General features: G+C 38.5%; 2 protein-coding genes across 2 annotated transcripts; both read left to right on the top strand.

Annotated features, from left to right (window-relative positions):
* Positions 1-25: 25 nt before the first annotated feature.
* Positions 26-9,422, top strand: LOC309881518 (cytochrome P450 2C25-like; the record flags this gene model as incomplete). Its single annotated transcript, XM_082767582.1, has 9 exons — positions 26-196; positions 1,775-1,937; positions 2,295-2,444; positions 3,360-3,520; positions 5,554-5,730; positions 6,309-6,450; positions 7,492-7,679; positions 8,521-8,662; positions 9,244-9,422. The coding sequence occupies 9 exons, from the start codon at positions 26-28 to the stop codon at positions 9,420-9,422; spliced, it is 1,473 nt and encodes a 490-aa protein (XP_082623708.1).
* A 5,124-nt stretch (positions 9,423-14,546) lies between these two features.
* On the top strand, positions 14,547-27,215 carry LOC309881517 (cytochrome P450 2J4-like; the record flags this gene model as incomplete). The annotated part of the gene is made up of 9 exons (XM_082767581.1): positions 14,547-14,717; positions 15,912-16,074; positions 16,561-16,710; positions 18,563-18,723; positions 20,239-20,415; positions 22,877-23,018; positions 25,323-25,510; positions 26,215-26,356; positions 27,037-27,215. The coding sequence occupies 9 exons, from the start codon at positions 14,547-14,549 to the stop codon at positions 27,213-27,215; spliced, it is 1,473 nt and encodes a 490-aa protein (XP_082623707.1).
* Between the last annotated feature and the right edge of the window lie 436 nt (positions 27,216-27,651).

Here is a 27,651-nt window from a genome sequence, read left to right as displayed (position 1 = left end):
GGTAGCCTTGGAAATCCGAAGTGAAATGTTAACAGTAAGTGTGGGGCTTGTATTTTTTGCAGCATCTCTGCTGTTTGTAGAGTTTCTGAGACTGCAATGGAAGCGAAGACAACTTCCTCCTGGACCAACTCCATACCCTCTCTTTGGAAATCTGCTGCAAATGAAGTTCCGAATTCATCATGACATCCTAAAAAAAGTACGTATTTGGGGGCAATTAAGTAATAGACTCATAGGCTGACTGAAGAATGAATGCATGTTTTTGTTAACGTAGTTTTCTTTTGAGTGCTAGGGAGGGATTTATTCTGTATTGTGTAGACATGAAAATCTATGGAGATGAGTTAAATATGGTTGTTCCGAAATTTTTGGCTTACTATGAACCATGTCATTAAAACCTTAAGTGTACGTGAGTGAAACAATACTAATATTCCTGCCTTACAAACTGGAAAAGCATTGTAAGGAACAGACTTGCATTTTCGGGAGGTTTTCATATGTCTGTTTTGGCTCTTGTTGCACTGACAATTTCTAAATACTCCATGGAATAGCTATTGAGTGCTTATGTGTTTTCAGTGTAGAAAGGATTTTTTAAACGCTTATTCAACATTTTTTTTCATAAGATCTGAGATTAAAATTTTTGCTTATATACAATTTAGATTTTCCGAAGAAACTTCAGTCTGCTGAACCTGATTGAGCTTTTAAATAGCTGAACTAATTCATTATGTGCCTACACTCAAAATGAGCTCTTTTCTAAGTCTAGTTGTAATGCAGAGCACTTCGAGAATTTTTATCCTACTGTTTTATATTCCTAGTATATATATTAAATATTTAATGCTTATATTTAACGCTTATGTATGAGTAATAGCACCTCAATTTCATTGTTTGTTTTTAAGCTTCCTTTTCTCTGTTTCTTCTCCATCCTGCTAGTTCTCCTAAGTTGCATATTTCAAGGCAAAGTAGTGTGACTCCTCAATGTAAAATTATAGTCCTTAGATAAATATAATAGAAAATTATAGACCTTAGAAAAATTCAACCTTAGATAAATACCAAATCTGCAAGCACATGCATATAAATCCTTGCACAACATGCATAACTGTTCCCTCTTGTTTGCACACAGGCAGTAAAATGTTGCCCTCCTCTAGTCCTGCAGTAGACTTCTTGGAATATTTTGACACTCCTTCCAGCCTATTCCACCCCCCAGACATCCTACTTTGACCTAAACACTGTTGCCTTTCCCTCAGCCTTGTGTTCTCTTACTATTCCAGCTCCCAGTTCTTCAGCCAGGGAAAGGGCTCTCCTGCCTACCTCTGATAGTGATTGCTGTGTGCACTGTGCTGGAGACACAGGGCTGTCCCATCTGAGCTAGAAAGGAGAAGGTGATTCCTGCTTTCCCTACCTCCTCAGCTGCTCTTGCTGCACTTAATACACAAGGGGGAACAGTAGATGGTTCTCCTAAAACTCATTATCTACTGTTGTCATCTTACAATCATGAAGGAATTCATCTGCAATGAGTTTGAGTTGTAAGACATGCCAGTGTTTGATGTTATTTATTGCAATATTGTCTGTTTGACATTTTAGGAACATTCTGATCTTTAGTAAATGAAAGTTTACACAGAAACCTGGCTGCAAGCTGTATTAGATGTAAGAATTAATTTGATGTTGTCTTCTCAAGGTCCAGTGCCCTTGGGGAATCTGTCAAGGGTGAAGAACTGTTTCACCTTCTTTGATTTAAATGTGATGGTTCTTATCCATGTTGTTCTGATACTGCTTTGTTCTACAGATGAGCAAACTTCATGGTAATATCTTCACTTTATGGCTTGCAAACGTACCTGTGATTGTCCTGCAAGGGTACCAGGCAGTGAAGGAGGGTATGACTGCCCATGCTGAAGAGGTTGCTGGAAGGCCACAAAACTTAGCCTTTGAAATAATGACTCATGGAAGGGGTAACTATTATTTTCACAACTTCTTCTAAGGTATTCTAACCCTGGTTTTGGAAACTGATTTAGAGTCTCAGAGTGCTTAATTTATGGTGGAAAAAAGGTCAATATTTTCTCAAAGTTTTATGAAACATTGTTTTTTGGGTTCTGTTGGAACAACAGTGGCAGAATACAGCTATAGTAATATTTTCTATATAGGTAGTAGATTGTAGACTAGAAGAAAAGAGGAAAAGAGAAAAGAAAGAGGCATGCTTCAGGACTGCTGATAAAAATTAACTTGACAGAGAAGCTTCTTTGAAACATTAACTGTATGTATGTATTAAATCATACAGCATTAGCAACATTAATTCATTATGATTCCAGGTGTTATGTTCTCTAACGGTCATCTTTGGAAGCAACAGAGGCGTTTTGGACTTGTAACAATGAGGAAAATGGGAGTAGGGAAAAAAGACCAGGAGTGTCAAATACAAGAGGAAGCCTGTCGCCTGGTGGAATATTTGCGGGGAACAAATGGTATGTGCCTGTGCTCAGCATTTGGGTCAGTATGGGCGGTAGCGATTTTGCTGAAGAATGGATAATTGGTAGCTTTTGAAATTATTTATTTGGTTACAAAAGTGTATTAGATTTGTACATGCGGAGCTGTGTCTCAAAGTTCTGAATCTTATGATCTGTGGGAAGCATTTCCTTGAAGTGTTACCTGTGAAACCACTCCACAGGATGAATTTAGAACTGAGACTCCATGGTTCCTGTCTGTAAGTGTTGGTATTTCTCAGGGTAACAGCAAACAGTAACAAAACAGATCTCACAGCACCCTATATCCCTCTACAGAAAAGAAAACAAGGCATGAAGTATTCAAAGCTTTGGCCAAGGCTGCAGAATCCCATGGCTCTGCTCTGGCAACTGCAGTGGAACAAGCGCGCTCACCTCACATGGCTTGGGGTAACTTCCTCAGTAAGAGAGGAAGTTTGTTTAAATTGTGCTGCTGAAAAACGGGGAGCATCTGTAGGTTTGCTCAAGTATTCCATTATTCACGTACAAAGGTTGTGAGCAGAGAATAAAGGATGTTTCTCCTTTTGATTCAGTTGCTTATTCATATGCTGTCTTGGCTGACCTTTTTTGTACCAATTATTGCCAAATGTGAGATCTGCTGATGCCACGGTTCTCTGAAACCTGGGTGTTTTTTATTATTACCACTACAAATCCCATTCTCACCAGCAGTCTTGCCTTTTTTTGGTAATCAACAAAAAACTTTGGGTGTCTGAAGTTACTTTTTACTCACATCTTTTGCTGATAAATTGCAATTTTCCATCCACTAATCTAACTAACATCAGAAGAGTTTGATAAAATGTTATTTCATCATCTCTCTATTCAGTGCAAAAAGCTGGAACAATAAGTGTTATAGGTGAATACTTTTCACTGTGTTGACAGGAAAACCTCTGGACCCCAGTATGCCCATTATTAATGCTGTCTCAAATGTGATTTGTTCTCTGATTTTGGGACATCGCTTCTCTCTAGAAGATGAAAACTTTCGCCGCATGATTGAAATTATTGATGATATATCAGCATTTATGAACAGCATCTGGTTTTATGTGAGGAATTTTTTTTTTCTTTGGTAATTTTATACAGCTAGACAATGAAAGGCAACTTGCTGGTTACTTTTATAACAAAAATGAATACTGATGCACCTGGAGTCACTGGAGTATGCATCAGAACAGTGCTTCTAGATGACTAGTTTAAAACTGATTTCAGTTTCTTATACCTTATCATAGCATCAAAATTTCTCAGTTCTGGTGGACTGGGATGGAAATTCATAGGCTCATTACATGATTGAGAGAAGTGCGAAGGTCTTTCTTGTAAAAGCACTACCTGTACAGCTCCAGTGTTTGAAACACAGCAGCAAAATATAAGCAAAAATACCTGAAAAGCTCTGAAATAAGCTTATCTTAAATTCTGACAAAGTGGCTTTCTTCATCATCTGAAATCACATGACTGTCAACTAATATCAAGAGTAACATAGGTCTTGGCTACTTCCTTTGCTCCAAGCTAACCATGTAGAAGCTTAAGCAAAGCAACTGTTTTGCACAAGGGTAGCAAAGGTACCATGTAATTGCTTAATAGTAGCTTCTTCTATAACTTTTGGCAAGACAGCAGCTCCTAACCTAACATCTGATTCTTTGGAGAGAAAATTTGCGATCATGCTTCTGTGTGAAGTTGTGACCACAGCTGCAAAAACAGTGGAACAGATTGTTTCAAACCAGGGCAGTTTTATCATTAACCATTAACAAACGGGACCCATGGCGCTGTATATAGTTAAGTAGTCATGTTACCAATGTGCAAGGCACCTACTCCTGCAGAACTTGCTGGAACTCAACAGGCTTTACATCTTACATGATTTTTCACCATCTCTTGCTAACTGAAAATTGCTGTAACTGAGGTCTAAGAGAACTTGAGGATTAATTTGATACTTTAGGTTAAAAAAAATAATCAAAATACTTTTTCTCCCAGAAGATGTGGGTGTAATGATTCCTAAGATATCTTCTAAGAAGGGTAAACACAGGATCAGCTACTTCCAAACTGCTTTCAGGAGATATTTGTATAAGCTGTTCTTAAAGTTCTTAATAGTGTCCACAGCTAACCAAAACATTCTAGCCCAGTATTGCATTCTGTCCTGCCCTCCACAGTGCTTTCACAGTGTTGTACAATCCTTTAATAATCACCTGTACTAATCTATTTTCCTAGTAAGCAGACAGGTTTTTTTAAGCAAAATTGTGCAGTAGGATGAGGAAGAAATGAAAGCCAGGAATATGAGCAGGCTTGTGGGAAGGCATAAGTTTGTAATACAGCTGCCATTTCAAAAGGTGAGCCCGATTTATGACCTAACATGTAGCTTAAGCAGGGTAATTCTGCCGTGTAAACTGGAATGACATGATGCAATCTGTAAAAGGAGAAAAAAAAAAGAAAGGGAAATAAAGTAGAGGAGTGAAATTAATACAAAAGTCATTTTCCTCTCTTCTGCTGATATGTTGTTTTATAATGGTTTAAGTGAAATAAGTGAATAAACAGCAGGGAATCCATGTGGCTCTGTATGTTTTGCTCTGTAAAGTTGTTTTGCATATCACATATGTGATGTGTTTGACTAACCGCACTTTTTTTCTGGGAAAAAATGTGTCTGAGTAAAATCCCCACGCATTCAGTATCCTACAGTAAGATATTAAAACCACTAAACAACTGGGTTTGAATATTTCTGTTTTCAGTTTAGCAGATGTGTCAAGGAAATTAGATTTTTATTTACTTATTTTTTTAATCAGAGAGAAATGATACGTATGTTAGGCTGAGAACAAGGATATTTTTAAAGAGTTTTTTGCTGTTGTAGTTCAGAGGAACCTCATCTATTCTTTGTATACCACAATGGAAAATCTATAGCATAAAACTAAGGGAAATTCTGCTCCAGGGAAAAATAAGAAAGTCTTTAATGGATCACTGGACAGGAATTAGCTTTTCAGTGTAATGGTGAAGACACAGTCATTAGTCTTTCATCCACTTCTTCCACTACTCACAAGTCTACATTAGTATTCAAATTTCGTTTGCTGAATACCACATATCTAAAATCTCTCTTTCACAGGTACATGATCGGATTCCCTGGTTTGCAGACCGTTTTCTAACATCATGTAAGAAGACTTTTTCTGGTATAAATTTTATAAGAACTGTGTTCAGAGAGGAAATTGAAAGCTACAAAGAAAAAGGAAAAGCAGATGAAAGTCAAAATTTTATTGGTTATTATTTGGATCAGATAGCTAAAGTGAGTATCTCTGTTCTCCTTTTAGGCTCCACTAACAACTAGTGATTTTAAGCGCTCCTTTGATTATAATGGTGTCTAGTATCAATTAGGGAAATATACAATTTCCCTCTAGAAAAGCTTATAGGTGGATGAATTAAAAAACAAACAAACATAAAAACAACCAACAACTGAAACTGTGAGATGGCAGGAGGAGGATGAAGTAATAACGTGAGTAGTTTTGTGGGTAGATTATCTATAGCCACAATAATAGCAGATCATCGTATGATTAAGATACAACTAGGAATAACAATCATGATAGGATTTGTGTCAAGATTAGAAAGCATATGTAATTACATAAATTTGTCATGGCTGAAGAACCAAATGTGCATGTGGATAGAATAAATTTACAAATGAACTGGAGAATATTAGAAAATGTATTTGTATTATTGAAGAAGTTTTCTTTTCTAGCCCCTTATTTATTTATTTATTTATTTATTTATTTCTCATTTTTAATAGTATCAATAAATATTCCTGTGATGCAGAGTGCTTTGCTTCTCTTTTGTGTGCCTTAACTTGATCTTTGCAATTCATATTTGCAGACTGAAGGAGATGCTGATGCTACATACAACAAGGAAAACTTGATCCAGTCTGTTTTTGACCTCTTTCTGGCTGGTACAGAAACTACAGCTACCACTTTATGTTGGGCATTGCTCTATATGGTGGTTTATCCTGATGTTCAAGGTAAGCACACACAAACAGTTCTGCAACTTTTTAGGAATTATAGGAGTTCAAATAGTAGCATATGAATCAGGTGACTGCATGTGTCTGTTTTGTCCTGTGTCCAAGATAGAGTCTTTGGATCACCCTCTTTGACCTGTGACTTCTCCTTGATGTGCTCCCAAGTACTTTGCAGCAGAAATCAACTCAGTGCAGTGGGAGGTTGTTAATGTGTGGTTATTACATGGAATTTAGAATTTTGAACATAGATATCTGCATATAAACAGATATTAAATAAAGGTTGGGCTGAATAGCTTTAAATTGTATGCTCTTAATAATGATGTTCACAGAAGAAAGATGCAAGTTGTCAATGGAAAGAAATAATCAGAGTGCACAGAATAATAAGGATTAAAATGTATTAGTAATCACTCTGAAAGCTTCATATTTGACAGTCTAAGCTGGGTATCAGGTGCAGAAGGAGACTGGCAAGAGGAGAACGGCTGAAGTGGTAAGGAGAAGGGATTTCCCATTGTTCTTACCTAATGGCTCTTCAAAAGACCTAAAATTTGAGACTGTACTGCATATACTGAATTTTCACAACATGATCTTTCAACCTCTCAGGATATATTAAAGTTATCTTAAGTTTCCTGATGCATAGGATCAATCTACTTGCCATTTCAGCCCAGAAATTAATAAAAAATGACAATTTCAATTTGGGTTGTAAATAATAATAATAAAGAAGTGTCCTTGAGGGGGAAAAAGCCCTCTTTTGTGTAAGTGCTTCCCAAGGCAGGTAATTACAGAATAGTAATTATGCCATTTACAGATGGTAATCAAAATCCATGCAGTCCTGAGTGAAGACCTGTCCTTGTTCAATTACTAAACCAATCTCTTAATACATGATTAATATTTAATTTAGGTCACCCAAATGGTAATTTAAAGGTATTTTTTAAAATATCTTTTTCATCTTGCTGGGTAGTATTATAACTGTAAAAAGCAATAGGAAAAAGATGATGATAGAGCTTATAGATTGTTGTATATTTAAAGCAGAATATTCCTCTACAGAGAAAGTCCAGAAGGAGCTGGATGCTGTTCTGGGTAGTTCCAATGTAGTTTGCTACATGGACAGGAAACGGTTGCCTTATACAAATGCTGTAATTCATGAGATCCAGCGATTCAGTAATATCATCTTAATTGCACTTCCCAGAAAGACCGTGAAGGACACAGAACTGCTGGGATATCCTATTCCAAAGGTACAAGCATGCTGCATGTTTTAATGTTTGAGGTCCAGTGCAATTGTAGTTGTTCTTAAAACTGTTTTAGTGTAATTTTTAAGTTACTGCATCCACTTCAGCTGTACAAAACACTGTCCTGTTTTAGGTCCTTCTGTTTTAATTGCTCATTTAGTTGAAAAGCGTCTGTGATTGAGAACAGCCACTATCAGCAGCATGGGGTACATGAGTTTAATTTAGAAATGCTTTTGAGGGTTTTCCTGATTGGGGAAATACATGCTTGGGTCTTGCCTGTTCTGGCGCTGTCCCTTAGATATGACTGTATTTAAGCAAGCCTTTTGCAAGGAGTTGTGTGTATTGTCCTAACTACTTTGTCCTACTAGTAGCTTTCCAGAACATGACTTCTGATGATAGAAAACTTGTGAATGGAGACTGGAAATAAGCTTATTAATTTCCAGCAGTCTCAAGTCAGTCCTATCAGCTGATGAAAAAAGGCCATCCAAAACCAGAAAAAATAGTTCTACTGAAAACCTTGGAAATTTGAAATTATTTTTGTGTCACAAACTTTTAAATTAAGTATCTTGCAAATGTTATAATTAAAATATTTTAAAGTTTTATAACTGAAAGGTACGTTAGGGTTGTTTCTATATATTCTTCTATCACTGCTTTTCCTTTTTTTTTTTTTTTTTTTTTTTTTATGGATCTGCTTAAAGCAACTCTAGCATAGCAGAAATCATAGAGTATCAAAGGTAAAAATTAAATTGGTACTCATACTGTTACTGAGAAGCTAAGTATTAAAAATGCAATGGCAATAGGAAAAAGAAAACCAACACATTTTAACAAATGTGCTCCTTTTTTTCAGAACACCATAGTTCTAGTAAATATTGATTCTGTTCTATCTGACCCTGAAAAATGGGAAACACCTGATCAGTTCAACCCAGGCCACTTTCTGGATAAAGATGGAAACTTTGTACACAGAGAAGCATTCTTACCATTCTCAATAGGTATTTACACTGAACAGCAATTTATTTATTCCATGTGATAACAACTTAAGATCCATTCATCCCTCTACATAAATTGGGAAGGCAATTCTACTGTTGTAAATATCTCCAGAAAGAGAAAAGTCCAATTGTATGTGGAAAAGATTGGAAGAGAAGGAATGAAAAACAGAAACCTTTTTATTGGAAGAGATCCATTTTCTCTTGGATGAGAGATCCAGCTATCAAAGTAGTAGCAGCAAAATTCATAATGCTATTAAGACTGTAACTATAAACTACGCAGCCCTGGTGATCATTTCTATAATGCTCTGTCTGCCTGCTGTGAATACAGATGGAAACTTTCGGAGTGAAAATACAAAGCAGCCTTTCAGATTTGAATCATTACATGACAGAGTCAGTTAACTGTAGAAGAAAAGGACTTTCTGCAGAAAACAAGCAAGCAAACGAAAAACCCTTACCTATTTGATAATAGATGCTGTGTTGTTGTTGTTTGTTTGTTTGTTTGTTTTCCTGAAAACTGCAAGCAAATTAGAAAGGTAGTTTTGATAGAAATCCTTTGGCTGATTGCCTTTTCTGTCTTTTCACAGGGAGCCGTGTATGCATGGGGGAGCTTTTGGCAAGGCTGGAACTCTTTATTGTCTTTTCCACCCTATTGCGGGCATTCAAGTTCACTCTGCCCGATGGAGTGAAAGAAGTCAACACAAAGTTTGTTTTTGGGAGTATAATGAAGCCACCTCCATTCCAGCTCTGTGCTATTCCTCGGTAGGAAATGTTGCTGTATGGATTCAGGGAAGACTTTGCATGATTGTTTCTGAAAATGAATGCATCTCATCATTTCTTAAGGTTTTTTGCTTTCCTCTTGATTTGGTCAATCACTATACTGGAAGGTGCTTTTCAGACAGTTGCATCCTGAGGATTTTACCTTCAAAGAGTTAATCTTTTGTTCTTGTTTTCAGTTTGCAAACACTTGGTATATTTGTCCTGGTGCATATTATTAAATAAAGATAAAATGGGAAGAATTAGAACTGGGTCTTATTTATTGGTAACAGGAACCAGCATCAAGAGAGAAAGAACTTGAAGAAAGGTCTATAAATTAAAAGTGTCATGATAAAATATCTGTACATTCTTTCTCATAAACTGCAATTTGTGGAGATAGGTGGAGAGGTCATTTGGTCTGTCCCTGGATATTAGTGGATGGAGGAGTTAAGTTCTTGGGAAAAACCTTCTAAAGAGTCAGCTAATACAATCTGGGATAATTACATTTCCTGAGACTGAACAGGTTTGTTGTTGTGCAACTCTGTCATTGACATGTGGCAAGAAGTTGAGGTTTTCACCCACTAAAACAAGTAGTATTTCTGCCCTTGAGATGAAAGTAGAGGAATGGCTTCATTAAGCGGGTGTGGAGAGCTTTTCATAATCCAGGCAAGGAGCAAGGACTGGAAGACAAATGACAAGAGCAAGCTAACACAAAGTGTTGATAAATAGTTCCTTCTTCCTTTTATGAACCCAGTGGTTGACAGCAACATAAGAACACATATTTTTCATGATAGGTAGTCATCTGGCATTGTTTACTGCAGATCCTTCAATAATTTATTCAGCTTCATTTGTTCTTTTCAGTTCTTTAATGGATTCTTTATTAGAGATATCTGATGACATCCATCAGCATAAATTAGCATATCACCACCAACAGAGTATTTGGCACTACTGATGACTTCTTGAAGCCCTTTATGAGCATTGTGCTTAAGTACTTAGCAAATATGGACATTGAACATTTTGCTAGCTCAGTTACTGACATTTAACAAAGGGTTTTTCTGACAAGATTGAGAGTGTGTTTTTTTCCTGTGACGTACGAAATGAATACTGTATGCTAGCATATGAGGGGTTATTTTTATACACCAATTAGCTGGTAGTAACTTCTGTAGGACTAAAGTCATTGTCAGCTGTGTTTGTTTTAGTTACCTCAGCCTATCTTGTAGTTTAAAGCACCACAGTTTAACAGGCAGAGATCTATGAAATCAGTAACCGGTGATGCCAGTGCCATCTAATTGGACATAAAAACACATCTGGATACTCTTATGCTGTAGTAATCCATGCTAAGTACCTACTCATACTCTGTAGGGAAAACTGTATGTGCCAGAATAAATTATGGTTAACATCTCAAGGTTACTCCACACACTCAGCTTGCCAGTGAGTCCTGTGAAAGGTTTTCTGCTCCCCTGTTTTACCTGGACTGGGAAGGTCTGGGGTCTCTACCAAGCAAAATTTGAATGGTGCATGACGGTTGTGGAGCAGACATAATAAGAATGTACTGACCATCCTATTTCCCACAGATCACTCTACTCTCATTTTCCTGCCTCTATCTCATCTTCAAAATCCACTTCAGGTGTTCTCTTGCTTGGTCTGCCTTCCTGCTTCCAATTTTTGCTCCCTGTTTGGCCTCATTTGGCTTTCTGTTTTTACTGCCCTTCTTATGTTATGCAGTTGTTTGTCTTACCTTATCCTTTACTGTTTCTTAAATTGCAGAGTAGCTGTAGTTACTTTCCCTAACAGCGTTGCTTTGCATGCATTAAAATAAAAAGCAGATGACAGTACGGATTGCAGCCTCTTCACTTCATCATCAGAGAAAGCAACTTGAGGCTTTATTGTCACTTAGAGCAGCAAAAAGATATAATTTTGAAAAAGGAGTGGTTGTCAGAAAGCCTAAGGAAAACAAACAAATAATGGATTGATAATACAGATATCAGCATGAGTAAATGCCAGCTTTTCCTTTCTCTCTATGCCTTCTCTCCCTATGCTTGTTCTCCCCTCCTAGAAGCCCGGCAGGAAAGAGGCAATAGCTGCAGGGCTCCTGTTGAGATCCATATGGTTTACTTTCAAACATAGCTATATTCTTTATTGTGAAAATACATTTAGTTTTGGGAATGTAATCAGCACCAGAGTATCACCGTTCCTACACATAAAGCACAAATTACTCAACCCTTGTTTCTTGTTTTCTGAATCTGAATTCATACTCTCAGGATCTTCCCTGTCCATTGTGTTAGGATGAATTTGTACAGCCATTGCTTCATGATTTAGGAGATCAGTTAGTTTGGGAGGGTTTTGGCTGCAATGTCTGGATTCCTGTGAAAGGCTTGGAAAAGTTTGATTGGGCACTACTTTACTCATGCCCGCTGATATTTTTTATTGTGTTTGGTATGTGTGGTTTAAGGAGTTGGATCATCCTAGAGACAAATGTTTTCTAAAGTTTCAGAGTTCCATTATAGAAAATCTGAAAATGTGGAAACAAAGGTAGCCCTGGAGAAACTGGAGATGGATATTGGAATTTAAACAGAAGATAAGACAGTGAGGATCCTGTCCAGATGAGTCCAGAGAGAAATCCTCAGGGCCTGGCTGGGACCGGCATGGTGGAGGCTGGAGGGACAGGGGGAAGCCATTTTAGGAGCTGGTCCTGAGGCAAGGATCTGGCCATCGTCTTGAGTGAGCTCTGCGGAGCGTGGCTGAGCTGTCATGGGCAAATGTGGCAGAAAGATCTGGGGAAAAATCACCTGAATTTGGTGCCTGTGTGACAACACGGGAGAAGGTGGGCTGCTGGCTTGACAGGGGAGAGTCACTCATCGGTGGGACCGCTCACCCACAATGGCCACCCTGTGTGAGGTGGAGAAGGGCTGGGGTCTGGGGTGCCCTGTTACACCCTCTCTTCTCCAGCATGGCCGTAACTGCAAGTGCTGATCCATGGTTTTGTTCAGCTCCGCTTCCTGCCCTTTTATTTCTCCTGGCTGCTCCTGCATCATGCCCCGATGTTAGATGTGGATGAAGGATGTGACTGATCACTGGCAGGGCCTTAGTAAATCTGTCAAGGTGTTGAAGGGAGCAGTGGTATTTGCTAGATACCTGGATTAGTGGTAACATGAAAACTCCAAGCCACAAGGCTACAGAAAGAAATGAAGAGGTTTTTACTGTGAGGCTGCTGCCCTGGAAGTTGTGGAGGTCCTGTGCAGAGCTACGGCCACCTGACTTGGGCAGTGTCCTGGCCATTGGTCTGTACTCCTTTTACCTCGGCTGTGCTGGGAGATGGAGACACTTGATCTCTAAAGACTTGATTGAGAGCAGGACCCCAGGTTTGAGAATGTAAAAAAAAACAAACAAAACAAACATCTAGATGCAAAATCTTTGACTATCTAAAAATCTAGGGATCTACATTGGTATCAACTTGAAAAAAAATTGAAGAAGTAGTGAATTTTAAGTAGATTTTGCAAAAGCACACTGGGTAAGGAGCAGGTAAATGAACCCATCAGAATTAATTTTTAAAGTGGAAAAAAACCCTGCTGTTGAAAGAGAGATTTAAATTAGAAACAAGTGCTTTGAAGAATAAGCTTCTTATTGTAAACAAATAAAGCTTTTGTAGAAGCATAGAAACAGCCGTTTCTTGGTTAATACACATTCCTCAATTATGCTTTAATGGTAATGAAGTGTGGTGGTTGGAAGCTAATTGACTTGGAGGTCTGGAAATTGTGGGCTGGCAGACTCCAGGCTATTCTTTCTGGATAAGTGCGTTGTGTGTCCCAGAGCCACAAATCCTGTGAAGCAATTTTTGCCCCAAAGAAAGAGCAGCTGAAAGAAACAAGATGAAGCACAAGCCTTCTTGGCAGGTTTTCAGAAGATTAGTGAAAATGTATTTCTATTATTAATGTTTTGCTTTCAGGGAATGTGCATTTTTCACAGAGAAGCATTTACCCACAGCATTTCAATCAAGATCTGTAAGACAGGACTCTAACCATCACTGCTGTGGTGTCCACAGCCCCTCTCATGTGGTTTTTCATGGTCTGATTGTAGGCATGTAAAACTCCCCTGATAACAGATTTATACTTCCTGCGTGTGCTGAAACCTGGCAAAGAGCTTTGCTTCATTCAGCATTTATTCTCAACTTGCCAAGTGTGGCACATGCATGTTCTGACTGGTTCTCACTCTTAAAGAGAGATCTTCAGTTCTGGTTGTAGCTCCAGATTCCTAATAGATTTTACCCCCATTTTTTTTTTCTTTTTGTTTCACAGTAGAGGTACTGTCTATATGTATATGCTTTATTTCTCGAGCAAGCTTTCTGACAATTGCTCAAAATATTCTGTAGAAGTATCCACCCTTATTTCAAGATTGAAAAAGGAAATTCAGAGGCAAGCAAAATCCTTAATGATGTTACCTATTGCAAATAGGTTAGAAAAAATGTGAGGTTATACATTAAAATAGTTAGGTTTTAAACTAAATTTGAAAGCCTAACAAACCTTGCTTTGCGTATTGACCATTAGATACTAGTATATCTATTTTACAATAAATTTGGGCTTTAAACTTTTATCAGCCTTACCATTACCCTTTATCAGTGGCTCTCCTGGATATAGGTATAAATAGAACAGATACAAAACATTTCAAAAAGTCCAAGATTTAATATCCACTTACGTTTGCATGCTCCATTTGTATGTATGGTTATTGCTTTTCTAAAAGCATTCATGAAGAATTCGTAGGAGCACACACATCCACAATTGTTTCAGAAAATTAGATGGAGAATTTGCATGTGGAGATGTGTATCTACATTGCATGGAAAATCTCGGCCATAGTTTAAGATACCATTCCTACAAATCCTGTGATACATATTTGATAATTGTAATCTGAATAATAAGAAGGAGAGGGATATACACCTACTAAGTGTGCTTCAGCTTCAAAATGTAATGGGTGGGACAGAAAAAGAGTGGTTGATAATAAAGAGGGAGGGTTAGAGGGCGTGGAATAAATAGTTATATGAAATTTAGACTCTTACGAAAAAAACTGGTTGAGCAACCAGCCTTAATAGCTTCAATAGACTATTTTCAATAAAGACAAGCTGGTAAAAGCAGCAGTTAAAATGTTGACAATAAGTCAAATTCTTATAGCCTTTGTTCTATTTCTTCTAATTATGCAGTTTGTTAAGTTGCAACGAGTACGGAGACAACTTCCTCCTGGGCCAATCCCTCTCCCAATTCTTGGGACCTTGATACAGCTGAACTTTCAGTTTAATTGTGATCTCCTCATGAAGGTATTTATTTTTGGATACTCTAATTGTTTAAAAATTTTTGTAATTTTTAATTTCTTAAGTTGTTTGCTATGTGAAAACATCCTCTTTCAAAACAGCACTGTTAACATACTTTAATTGTTTACTGGTCACTGTGATACTGTGCTTGGTTTGTTTGGCAACTACTGACTTGGTTGACAAAATAAGAAAAAGTTATTGCAGCATAAAGTAGTTTGCCAGGCTAAGAGTATACCAGCACTGGTATTGGAGGTACTGAATAGGTGAAAATCATTATGATGCCTTTTAACCCTGAGTTTGACAAATTCATGTGAAACTTAATACCCTTTAGGGTTTAATATCTTTAGGTATATCAGAAATTAAGGTAGGGAAGAAAATACAGATTTAAGGAATGACTTTCACAGCATAGATTTTTAGCTTTTTGTGCATTGGCAGTCTCTAGCTTAATCAGGAAATAGATACTAAGATATGCTGTGTGTGTATATGCTTGTTGTACTGATGGATGTAAAAAACAAACAAACAAACCTTCCATTAATTGTTTTTTAAGGAGTACTCCTCATCTCTATTTCATTGTTGGCTCTCTCAGTGCTTTCATAATTCTCAATAGACAACTTCATTTGCTTCTGTCACTGCCATTTGGATGAAGCCTGCCAGTTGTTGTGACCAAGCTGCAGGTTCAGACAGAAAGTAAGAACATTGTGAGACAGAATGATCTTAATCAAGTTCCAGGACCTAGATATGCAAAGTGAGGGCTGGTAGTCTTTACAAGCTAGTTACTCCTCTGATTCTGTCTTCCCTTTTTGTTACTTTACTGGTACAAATGATAGAAACATTCTTGAAATAAATTCTGGAACAGAAGTTATGCATAGAAAATATCCTCTTGGACAGGGTGCTGGAAGCAGAAAATGATGACTGTTGTGACTGAGCCTTGGCTTGTGTGTGGTAATGAAAGCTACCTGAGGTTTGTCAGCATACATTTGTGGCTCTGAAAAGCTGGCATATTTGTCTGTTTCCAAAAATGAATGCTGGAAAAGACATTCATACTTTCTCATAGATAGTTGTAGTCTTATGGGAAAGATGGAGAACATAATTCCAGGCTAGGGCTGGTCCTGTAATTAACATAAAAACAGGTTCATCCTCTGTTTGTTTGTAGTGTGTGGGATTTCACTGGTGCTTTGCTGGCTTCTCTCCCATCTACAGATGGCAAAAATTCATGGCAATGTATTCACCTTATGGTTTGGATGGGCTCCAGTGATCGTACTGAATGGATATCAAGCAGTTAAGGATGGTATGACCACCCACCCTGAAGACGTTTCTGGGAGGCTCGTATCTCCTTTCTTCAGAGCAATGGCCAAAGGAAAAGGTGTGACTTTTTTTTTTTTTTTTTTCTTTCCCCCACCATAAATATTGTACAGAAGCATTGTCATGACAAATAGCAGCTCTTCTGTAGCTTGTAACCCTTTCCAACAGTACCATAGTGGCAGGGTTTGTCTGTGTCTATTTGATCCTCATCATTCAGAACTGCCCTTGGTCCCTTACAGTCACTCCATAGCTTCACTTTTACTACCTTCAGAGAGCATCTAGAGAAGCAGCTCTTGAACTTTGAAATGTGTTTGTTTTAGATCAAGCTTAATCTTGCAATCAAGCTTAATCTTCTTCTTACTATCCAGTTGAGTTTGTCCATTTTGGCCCTGCCCATATGCTTTCAGCATTTGCCACAGCTGTTCCTTTGTGTTCATAGGCAATACAATAGTTTCATTATATTCTGTTGTGTAGTGAATCTTTTAAAGTAGTATTTGTCTGTAATAAATATTAGCATGATAAAGAGCTCTTCCTTGAATGGATTTAGGGATTATGTTGGCAACTGGTCACACCTGGAAGCAGCAGAGGAGGTTTGCACTGAAGACTCTACGCAACCTGGGTCTGGGGAAAAGAGGTCTGGAACATCGAGTTCAAGAAGAGGCCCGCTACCTGGTAGAATTCTTTGCAAGTATGAAAGGTATCACTGTGACAAATACTGATTCTTTCCTGTCATTTGTCTGATGTCTTTAGTGTATGAACTACTCTGTCCTGCTCTGAAATCAAGGGCAGTTTCTTTTCCATAAGAGTGTGTGTCAGCTCTTAGAGTGTCTATGGGGAATGAACTAAAAATGCAAAAAGCCTAGGCCTGTGGTTTTTTCAAACTCAGTGGGAGGCTATTGTTGCTCAAACTTATTTATAAAACTACAGAAATAGGGAAGCAAAACTAGATCTTATTTATTATTTATTTAATAGAATCATAGAATGGTTAAGATGGAAAGGTATTCCTGAAGACTGTTTAGTACAACCGCTTCTCAAAGAGGAGTCAATCACAACAGGTTGTGGAGGGCCAAGTCCAGTTGGGTATTAAAAATCTTCAAGGATGGAGACTTCACAACCTCTCTGGGCAATGGTTTCAGTGATCAATCAGCCTTACAGTAAAAAAAAAAAATATCTTATGTTTAAGCAGAATTTCATGTATTTCAATTTCTGCTCGTTGCCTCTTGTCCTTTACCTTATACCACCAAGAGAAGTTTGGATCTATGTTCTTGATGTCCATCCATCAGGTATTTATACACATTTAAGATACTTCCCTGAGCATTCTAAATAGACCCATCTCTCTCAGTCTCTCTTCCATCAGAAGCTCCAGTGTTGTGGCCCTTCACTAGGCTTGTTTCTCTATGTTGATGTCTTGTACTGGGGAGCTGAAAACTGGACCCAGCATCCAGATGGGTCTCACCAGTGCTGATCAGAGGGGATGGCTCACCTCCCTGGGCCTGCTGGCAAGGCCTTTCCTAATGCAGCCCGATTCGACGTTGGCCTTCTTTGCCTCAAGGGCATGCTGCTGGCTCTAATATGGTGCTGGTTCATAAAGATATGGAAATATTATCAATGATGATGAGTTAAGTCTTGTAACACCATTTGCATACATTCTGTAAAGCGGTGAGTACAATCTTGTCTTCATTACATTTTATCCCGATCAACCCAGTTAGGAGTATTTGAGTAAGATTTCCCAATGCTGGTCATTATGCAAAATGCAAAGTAAATCAGGACATGCTGTAGCTAGCATTGTGTCAATTAAAAGAAATTAAATCCAACCAAATCCCTCAGCTTAAGAACTAGGAGAGATGGAGATGTGACCACATGTGCAGGAAAAAAATAATCTTCTGAAGTACAGAACAATAAATTGCTGATCAGAATTGTGCCTTAGGTGTTGGACAGTTGCATCAGTACAGATATAGCTACAGTTGTTTATAGTCATTTATTCTCAAGTCATAAAATTTTCTTAGGATTAGTTTTTCAAGTAATTTCTTTAAAATTAGCTACTATATTATTGACACGGTTGAAAAGAATTTCCATCATTTTATCTTACTGGAGATTGTGCATCTCTAGCAAGGTCAGACAAAATATAGTAGCCTTGCATGTATTTGTGTTTTTGCTGACTAAGTTTTCCTGTTTTCTCACAGTTCTCTTCTCAGATTCCCTTTGATCTCAAGGTGTTTTCAGTCACTCACATGCTTGAGACCTATTTTGAATTTGCGGAGAGCAAATCTGCATAGATCATTTTTCCCACCTCTAATTTTGCTCAGTTGTATTGCAAAATATTTTAGCAGTCTGGCATTTCTTTAGGGTGCAAAACACATTCCTGGGATTATGGGATTGCACCATAGCTGTGAAAAATCAGTAGGATACTGCAGTTTTGTAAGAAGATTGCTGTTTCTCTGTGAAATGCAATGCTTGCTTGAAAGTTCTTTCGGTAACCTCTAATGTTCTCTCATTTCACTAAAGCAGAAAATAAGACATTCAAGTGACATTTATTGTTATGGTTGCAGAAAATCCCCTGGATCCTTCTTTCCCTCTCGTTCATTCCGTCTCAAATGTGATTTGTGCTGTTGTTTTTGGACATCGCTTCTCAAGAGAGGATGAAACCTTCCGAGAGCTGATTAGAGCCACAGAGCGTCTATTCAAATTTGGAGGCAGCTTTATTCATCATGTAAGCAAATAACCTGTTGTCTTTGTCTGAACATGGTAGAAAGCAAGAAATGCAGATTCAAGAGGTGGCTGTTAGACATAACAGTTTTAGAATGGGTGAGTGATGTCCCATGCAGCTTTACTGGGCACTGCACTGTCCCCAGGTGTGATGGTAATGCACTACAGACCAGCCTTGGTCATTTGTGTTCATTGTCCTATGTCTGAGTACTGTGGTAAAGGTAGTTTACTCCTACATCTTTGCAGCAAGGCTGAAGCTGATGGACTGCTCCTGGGTAATATTTGTTACTCAGTTGCTCAACCCTCATGCAAAACAGAGGCCTGCCTTGGGCATCATGATTCTTAAATACTGAATGTCAGGTCTGAAAGTGTGATTCACAGTACCAAATTTAGACATTGTTTTATATACAATCAAGAGAGAGAAGGCTGATTCAAATATATGTTGTGCCTGTGACTTCTAGCGTGGTTTAAATCATTCCAGACAGAGGGGGACCCACTCTCTGAATGCAAAGGGTACTCAGCATTAGGCAAAAAGTGGACATTGCTGTGTCCATGTTCCAGCTTCTTAACTGCATTCTCCAGTGTAGCCTCCAGTGAATACCTAATAAAGTGCTTTCTGGGTGAAAAGTGCTAACTAGGAGAGTACAAACAAGATAAGCTCAGCAAAATGAAGACAGAGAAAAAACTTCTGCTGGTAAACAAATTAGGGGATGATATTTTGAGCAGGAAAATAATTACTAAGAGAAAATACACTGAAGATGCAAGAACTATGTATACAAATTACCCAGGCATAAATATATGCTGAAATTCAGAATGATCTTTCTAGCTTTAAGAGTAGCTGGAAAACAGCTATTGTTAGGCCAGATTTTCCCAAACAGTAAGAGAAGGATAAAATTCATCTGGTTGTGTCATCTAACCCCTTCTTTTCTAGAGGAGAGCACTCAAAATGTCATGTAGCTGTTTCTCAGCTTTTCTGGGTTTCAGATGGGTAGTAGATGTTTCAAGTTTTATTGAGGACTCTTTGAGATCTCTTTTGGTAGAGACTGCTTTGGGGAAATACTGAATTTGTATAGCCAACCCTTTTGGGGATACCTTTGCATGTCCTGGTGAGATGAGAGGGCAGTTTGCAATGGCTTTGCTTCTTCATTTCCTGGTATTCTCCACTGGAGGGCAGGACCTCACTTTTAAAATGCCTGAATGTAGTTTATTCCAATTTAATACATGAGTTGAATAATTGAATAAATGAATACAGTTCGTTCTAATTATAATCATTCTAATTTGGCTGTTGGCTGAGCTTGAAAGCCTTTGTAACTCTGAATCTTACTATTAACACAGCCAGAAATTATATGGTATGCCGTTTCATAACTTGAAAACATAAGTATACTCTTTCTCAGAATATTTTACTAACGATGCCAAAAACACATGCTAACATGAATATTAACTTCTCTTTTTAGTAGGTCTAAAATGCATTTTCTAGTGACAGAGTCTTTGTGGTACCTCTTGTATATCACTCCTGCAGCTGTATGAAATCTTCCCCTGGCTGATGTGCCGTCTCCCTGGCCCTCATAAGAAGGCATTGTCTTGCTATGATGTCCTGAGCTCTTTTACAAGGAGAGAGATCAGAAACCACAAGGAGAGTGAGATACCAGATGAACCGCAGGATTTCATTGACTTTTACCTAGCTCACATTGAAAAAGTAAGTGTTTGTTCTGCTTCATTGTACAATTCATAGGGTATAAATTGAGGTAGATCATTAAATCATCCCATCTAAGCCCTTTTCTCACAATCTATTACCTGTCATAGACATCCTATTGTGAATCCAGTAACCTGACATTTGCTAAATCCTTTCTGATTATTGATAAACTGCATCATCTTACAATTCTTTCACTAAAGGGTGGTTTAACATACCATATTTTTCCTCAGTAGCACAAGTTACAAAATTATTTGTGGCCTACATGAAAGAATGCTGAATTTGGAAGCAGACCACAAGAGAGCTGGGAAGAGTTGGGATGTTCTGGGTAGGATATTTGGCTGGTAAGAGATTGACAAGACAGGTTGCTGCAAGAGTTCAATTGGATTTCGAGATCATTGTGTAGGGATTCTAGGGGTCAGCAGTGTTTCAGATCAGCCTGGAGAAGGGGAGAGTGCCAGCGATCGGTGAAATTTGAAGCATACAAAGGGAACCGGGATAACTTATTGCATTTTGGGTATGTAGGTGTAGTGGAGGGATGTGGGCATCAGTAGGGTTTTGAAAGGCTGTAGAAGGCTTGTATAAGCTGAGTGATATCTCTCTTTATTGACTTTCCCATGATGACTTTTCTTTGATTCTCTTGGGAACCAGATCCCCTTCCTAATCCCTGGACTAGCAGCTACCCTTCCCATCTGCAACTCCTTCTTGCCTTCACTTTTTCTTTTTCCTTTTGTCCCCTATAGCAGGCCATATTCCTTCTCCTGTTCTGCTTGGTGATAGGAAGAAAAAGGAGAAAGAGGAGTTGGCAAGATGAGATAGGTGTGACTGTGGAGCTGACAAGGCAAGCGTGGCTCAGAGATCCAAATGAGATATCCAGGGTGAGGGTATCTATTCTTGCAGCCCCTGCACATGGGAGTAGTGGCTGCTGCTCCTGGGTGGCAGTGCTTCCCCGCAGGGATGGCTGGTGCCCCTTGCACCATGATCGTGTGCTGGTTGCAGCAATAAAAGCGATGCAGCCATATCAGGCTGTAAACACCCACCCATCCATTACCTCCTCCTGGCACACCAAAAACTGGTCTGCTGCCCTGGGCTGTTGCCTGCCTCGTGTAGTCCCTTTAGATGGCTCTGCTGCTGTGCTCATCACACTGCAGAGAAGTGCACCCAGGGAAGAATCTCTGTTAGCCAGTTCTGTTGGCCAGCTCTTTGGTCTTCTAGCATGTGTCTTATGAATACTTCATGGTGCTTGATTTTGTATTGTAGGGAACAAAAGCAGCTATTGTGTGGAACTCCAAGTATATTGCAACTGTGAAATTGTCACTGTTGTCCAGGCTGGTAATTCCATCAAAGAAACAAATCAGACCCCCTTGCCAAGATTGGTTTTCTGTACAGTGATAAATAGTATTAATTTGTATTTCTGTCTGGTATTTCTTTATTAATTGATTCCTACATCAGCTGGTATATATATATATATATATTTGTCTAGGGTGGATGTCAGCCTAACTGGCTTTTAGTTCCTTGGATCCTCTTGCTTTCATTTTTTTCGATACTGGCACAATTTTAACACATCTGGTCTTCTGAAGTGTTTAACTGCTTCTAAAGTCTTTCAATGCTGTTGCAAGATTTATGAAACCTGAACCTCAGTGGACCAGAAATTGTTTTAGTGAGCTCTTTTGGGACTCTGCTGGGTGAAAATCATCCAGGTTTATTTATTTACAAAAAATAAAAAATAAAGAGCTGTCTGTAGTAGATATGTAGGAGCAATACAAAAAGACTAGATGATAGTAAAACAGAAAAAAATGTCCTTCCCACTTTCTATTTTGCTCCATTGGCAAAAGAAAGGTTCAAGATCCCTGAGCATAACCTCTCTAAATGTAGACAATGAATTCTTAAAAAATATAACAACGTTCTTTCCTGATTTCATCATACACATGCATGTCCTTGCACTTCTAACTGCAAACTGTAAAACCCCAGAGCAGCTGTACACGAGTCATTGCGGCCCTCCAGTGGGGCAGAAGCCTGAAGACCACAGGTTAAGAACCATTACTTTTGTCAGCCTGGAGTTCTTTATCTGGTCACTGTAAAAAAAAAAAAAAAAAAAAAAAAAAAAGCTAAGGGATGGAATATGACTGGAGGCCTGATGACATCCTGGTACACATCTTCAGAGCAACAGCCATTTATGAAACATTCCAAATGCACTACTGTTTGCACAAGTAATCCAACAATATTTTTTTTTTTCTGTAGATAAACATAATTTAGCTTCATGATCATGGACGGAGTAAACATACCTAGTCCAGTTGTGAAATGTTAGCTTTTTGTATTAACAATCATCTTTGGTGTCTCATGTTCTTTATCTGTCTCTCTGGTTTGTACTAGTGCGGCTTGGAACCAATGATAACATCACATTGAATCCTATTCAGATTTTCCTAACTTTTATGAATAAACCTCTACTTTTTCTTATTGTTTGCAGTCCAAAGATGAACCCAGGTCTACCTACAATGAAGAAAACATGGTTTATTCTATAAATGACCTTTTCTTGGGTGGATCGGAGACAACAAGCACTACTTTGAACTGGGGTCTGATCTATATGGTGGCAAATCCAGACATCCAAGGTAAGAGGAAGTGGATAAGCATAACACAGATGCTTTTGATGCAATAGAACAGCACATTTATAATGTTTTAATGGATCAGAGATTATTCCTAGGCACTGATATATGGTTAGTGGAACACAGACCTTTTTATGCTCGTAGATCTGTGCTGGGCAGCATTGGTAGATCCAGAGTTTCTGTATGTAAACTCTTAACAGCAGCTGCAGCCATAAGGCAGTTCCCTGAAAGAGTTAGCATGTTGGGAAGTAGAGATATGTATAGGAGGTTGTGGCTAATTGAGCTGTAGGGGTTGAGGTCTTTGGAGGAATGAAGATTGTGGTATGATTGTGCATGCAGTAGGAGGGCTGGAGTTGCTCTTTGGGAAGCCAAAGTGCTTGCACACATTGCTGGATGGAACGGTGGCCTCTGCTGCAGCCACTGGTGAGCTGCTGATGGTATTTCAGGAAGCTGAATGTACTCATACAGCAGTAAACATGACTGATGGCTGAAAACAGCAAACCAGAAACTGATGTGTCTTGGGGAACTTCGGTTCTGCTTTGTGTTGGCCAAGTAGCAAAACTGGGGGCTAAAAACTGGGTAAAGATAATTAGCTAAAGCTAAACTGGCAGCTTTTTACTTTTGTTTATCAGTCAATTTCTGAGCCCAAGATATCAGGGTGTCAATTTAATCAGTGATTAAATTAACTCTGTAATGTATTTGAGTTTCTTGCAACAGAAATGATTCCAGGTGGGCGGAGAATTTGATGGTTATCTGTTACGTCTATGTACATTTTAGTTCATTTTTAAGCTTGTCTTTTAAGTACCACTCACTTTCATAGAGCACTAAATGAAAACCAAAGAGAGAATCATTTCTTATGCTGGATAACAGAAAACCCATTGTTAGATAGCAGAATATGTACAAATGCCCAGAAAAGAATAGGATTTTAAATGGAGAAAAGAGATGAAGATAAGAAAAATTGCTTAACATCTAGCTGTCAGACAAGAAGGTTTACTTAATCTCATGTTATTGCATGTTTATTATCACCTGCTGTAATTAAGGTTATGAAAGTGCTGACTCACCTAAATAATTTCACTTATCTAAATATAATACCCTGCACATCCTTGGGAAAGCAGGGTGTGTGCAGAATGATCCATCCCTGGTTTCTTGAGTCATACATGTCATCTAGACTCTTGTAATGAGCAGACACCAGTACATCTGTCTTCCATTAATTGCTGTCTTTGCTTTGAAGCCCTTCATACTTTTGCCTGCATTGACACCCGGTGACAATGTTATACAGTTCCATGATGTACCATACAGAAAAGTTTGTCCTTTTGCCTAATTATTGAAGTGTTCTCTGAACTACCAGAACAGAGGTGCATGCTTATAGTTTTGCAGTTACTGATCTCTTCAAAGTGTTCTGAATCCTGAAGTAGCCATGTGCTTGGTTTTGTAAGATAGCTGTTTGTAGAAAAAAAATTAACTTTACTTTAAAAATCTTTCTGGTTATGTATTTTAAATTCCACAAGGTGCCTATCTGTTGTCAGGGTCTGCCTAACCTAGTTTTGTGACAGGCTGCTGGCAGTTACTGAGCAGGCTTCATGTGAATGAGCACAAAAGGAGCAATGCAGAATGGTCTACTGTGCATTTTAGTGCTGCTTTAAAGGCCCTGGAAAAAGACTAGATGATTTATAAATCTAAGGCATTTTTTTATTATGTGTGTGCTGCTTCTCTTGAAGTTTACAGAACAAAATTTATACTTCTGTTAATTCTCCCAACGCTTCTGTGCCAGAAGTAATTTAAATTGTATTATTCTTGACAAACTGACATGTGCCAAGAAGCAGATCTCATTTTTTTTAAAGGGATTTGGACATCGTTCTAGTTGGCATTGCTTCACTTAACACGTCCTGCATAAGACCCATTTTGTTTTAACAGGAATTAGTTTCTTAAGGCCCAGATTCACCTCACTTGAATTCCAGACAGCTCTGATCTTACTGGCTGTAAGTGCCTGAGGCACCTAGCCAAAGGAAAACACAAAGATAAATCAGTTATCTACTGCATTTAAGCATTAGTGAGGCAATGCTTAGTTTTAAAATTCTGAGCAACAAATGTCTTTCCTTAATATACCATCAAATAGCATCAGACACAGAAGCAGAGCTTCTCATGTTTCAGCTGTTGGAGCACCTCACTAACCTTATTTTCTTTATTTATATTTTTGCATTAATTTCGCTGCTCTCTCAGTAGTTCCAAATAGAAAATGTATTTGAAAATGGTATTAGTGAAAATGTTTTTTACATTTTTCCACCTGAAATGGCGACTATTTCTCCACAGAGAAAGTGCAGAAGGAGCTGGATGCGGTTCTGGGTCCTTCCCAGTTAATCTGCTATGAGGATCGGAGAAAGCTGCCCTACACGAATGCTGTGGTTCATGAGATCCAGCGCTTCAGCAACATCATTTCAGTTGGCATGCCCAGAGTCTGTGTGAGGAACACAACATTGCTGGGTTTTCCCCTCAAAAAGGTACAGTTTCTCACAGTTGCTACAGACCTTTCCTGTGTAAGTAGAGCGAGGTACAGATTCACATCTATTTGTACCAAGGCTTTTCCCTCAACAGGAATGGGGTTAGATTCCTCTGGGTGAGAATCTGAATGGGAAGGAGGACAAGAAGCCATTTACCAGGCTGTGATGAGTGATGCTGCTCTTGAGGGAAGGTTATCTGTGTGAAAGGTGCCAATGGGTGAAAGAGGGGTCTTTAGCAAATGTTTCTACAAATGAGTGAACACAAAACCATAGAGGTTTATCCTGAAGGATACTGTGATTGATTTTTTGCTGATAAGGCGTTTGACTTACACTGATTTGAAAGATTTGACCGAATTTTTCTCCCAGGAAGCCCATAAAATATCAAGGAAAAAGCATTATGGTTTGCAACTAGCTTTCATCAGAGACTGAATCACAGAAATATTAGAAATATTAGAAGTGAAAATGGTAAAAATATTATTCTATTGACATGGCCACTTCCACTCTTAGGCTTGGACTGACATTTTGAATCAAAACTACTTTCCATTCCTCACAGTTCTTCGCTTCCTGCTGGGGAAATGAACTTACCAGCCTACAACACTGAACACTGAAAATAAACAATGACTAATGCTCGTCTCACCTATCAGTTTTTGGCTGCTGGAGGAAGATTGACAGCCAGAAATGAATTAGTGTTTTTCCACTTTCAGGGCAGCATAGTTCTTCCAAATATTGCTTCTTCTTTGTACGACCCCGAGCACTGGGAAACACCTCGACAGTTCAACCCTGGCCATTTCTTGGATAAGGATGGAAACTTTGTGAGCCAAGAAGCCTTTTTACCATTCTCAATAGGTAAATTTACCAACAGCACAAATTTGAATAGTTTGAGTTGAGACAGTATAATTAAGATGTCAATTGAAAACCTTTCGGTCATCTCTTATAAGCGCCTTTGTGAAAACTGTGATAAAATCAAAATGATTATTTTCAGTAACATTTCCCAATCCACCTGTAGACATCTACTAAAAATTCTACTGAGCAAATAATTATATGGAAAATCAGAGACATGCTGAGAAATGCATACATCTAACCTGTCCTATTTTTGGAGGGAAACTCTCTGCTAGTAATTATGGTTATTCATCTGGGGCATACATTTCAACTCCAGGCATATATTTGAAAAGCACTTGTAAGCAGCTGTGCTGCTGCTTTATGCATAAAAAACTGGAGCATATCTCCCAGGAAGAGCATTTCTTTATACTTCATTTACATGACTGAATGAATTTCTTTTCAGTTGTCAGTCAGGTAAAGGTAAGGTTTTTGAGGTAATTGAAGCAAAACTCATAGCAGAAGGGGTGCTCAGATATCTACAGCTGTAGATAGGATTCTTTAAAAGGAAATTTTGTGTCATTGATTGCATTAAGTTCTAAAGAAATTCCAGACTCAGCAAAAATACGTTTGCTTTGTGTGAGAATGAATTTGATTGTTTTTGAGTTCAGGGTGATTTACTCACTGTCCTTTCCCTCTTCCTTCTGCAGGGCACCGAGTGTGTTTGGGGGAGCACCTAGCAAGGACTGAGCTCTTCATTTTCTTTGCCAACCTGCTACGGGCATTCACCTTCCGACTTCCCGAGGGAGTGACAAAGATCAACACAGAGCCAATTCTGGGGGGCACGCTGCAGCCCCATCCATACAAGGTTTGTGCCATTCCACGCTAGGATGCAGCACATCGCAGACAACCTGCTAAGCAATCCTACTTTTGTGAATATGTTCACATGGATGAACATGTAACTTTTTCTGGCTCCAGAAGTGCTCCCTGTGTCTACATCGGATGATTTTTTTTCAGGCCTGTTACGTGCTCTTGAAGATGATCTCTTTTTTAATTGAAATTATTCTTTTGCTCTGGAGCACACCATTGTTCTCAGCCTTGAAGACATCATGAAGTTGCTGTCCATATGGGCAGATTTAGAGACTGTGCACTGCTGAGCAAATGATAAAACTGATTGTAGACTTCAAAAATTAAAATGTTAACACTGAGTTATCCTGTTGTCAAAACCTATGTAGTTTGGAAAACCATATCTGGAAAATGCTGCCTCTTTATATTACTGTCATCACTCATAACATGTTGGTCAACTTTTTGTTGATGGTCGCTAA

Source organism: Aythya marila (genome assembly GCF_965140915.1).
Source record: "Aythya marila genome assembly, chromosome: 9".
Lineage (NCBI taxonomy): Eukaryota > Metazoa > Chordata > Aves > Anseriformes > Anatidae > Aythya > Aythya marila.
Note: the sequence above shows the minus strand (reverse complement) of the source record. Positions and strands in the feature narration are given on the sequence as shown.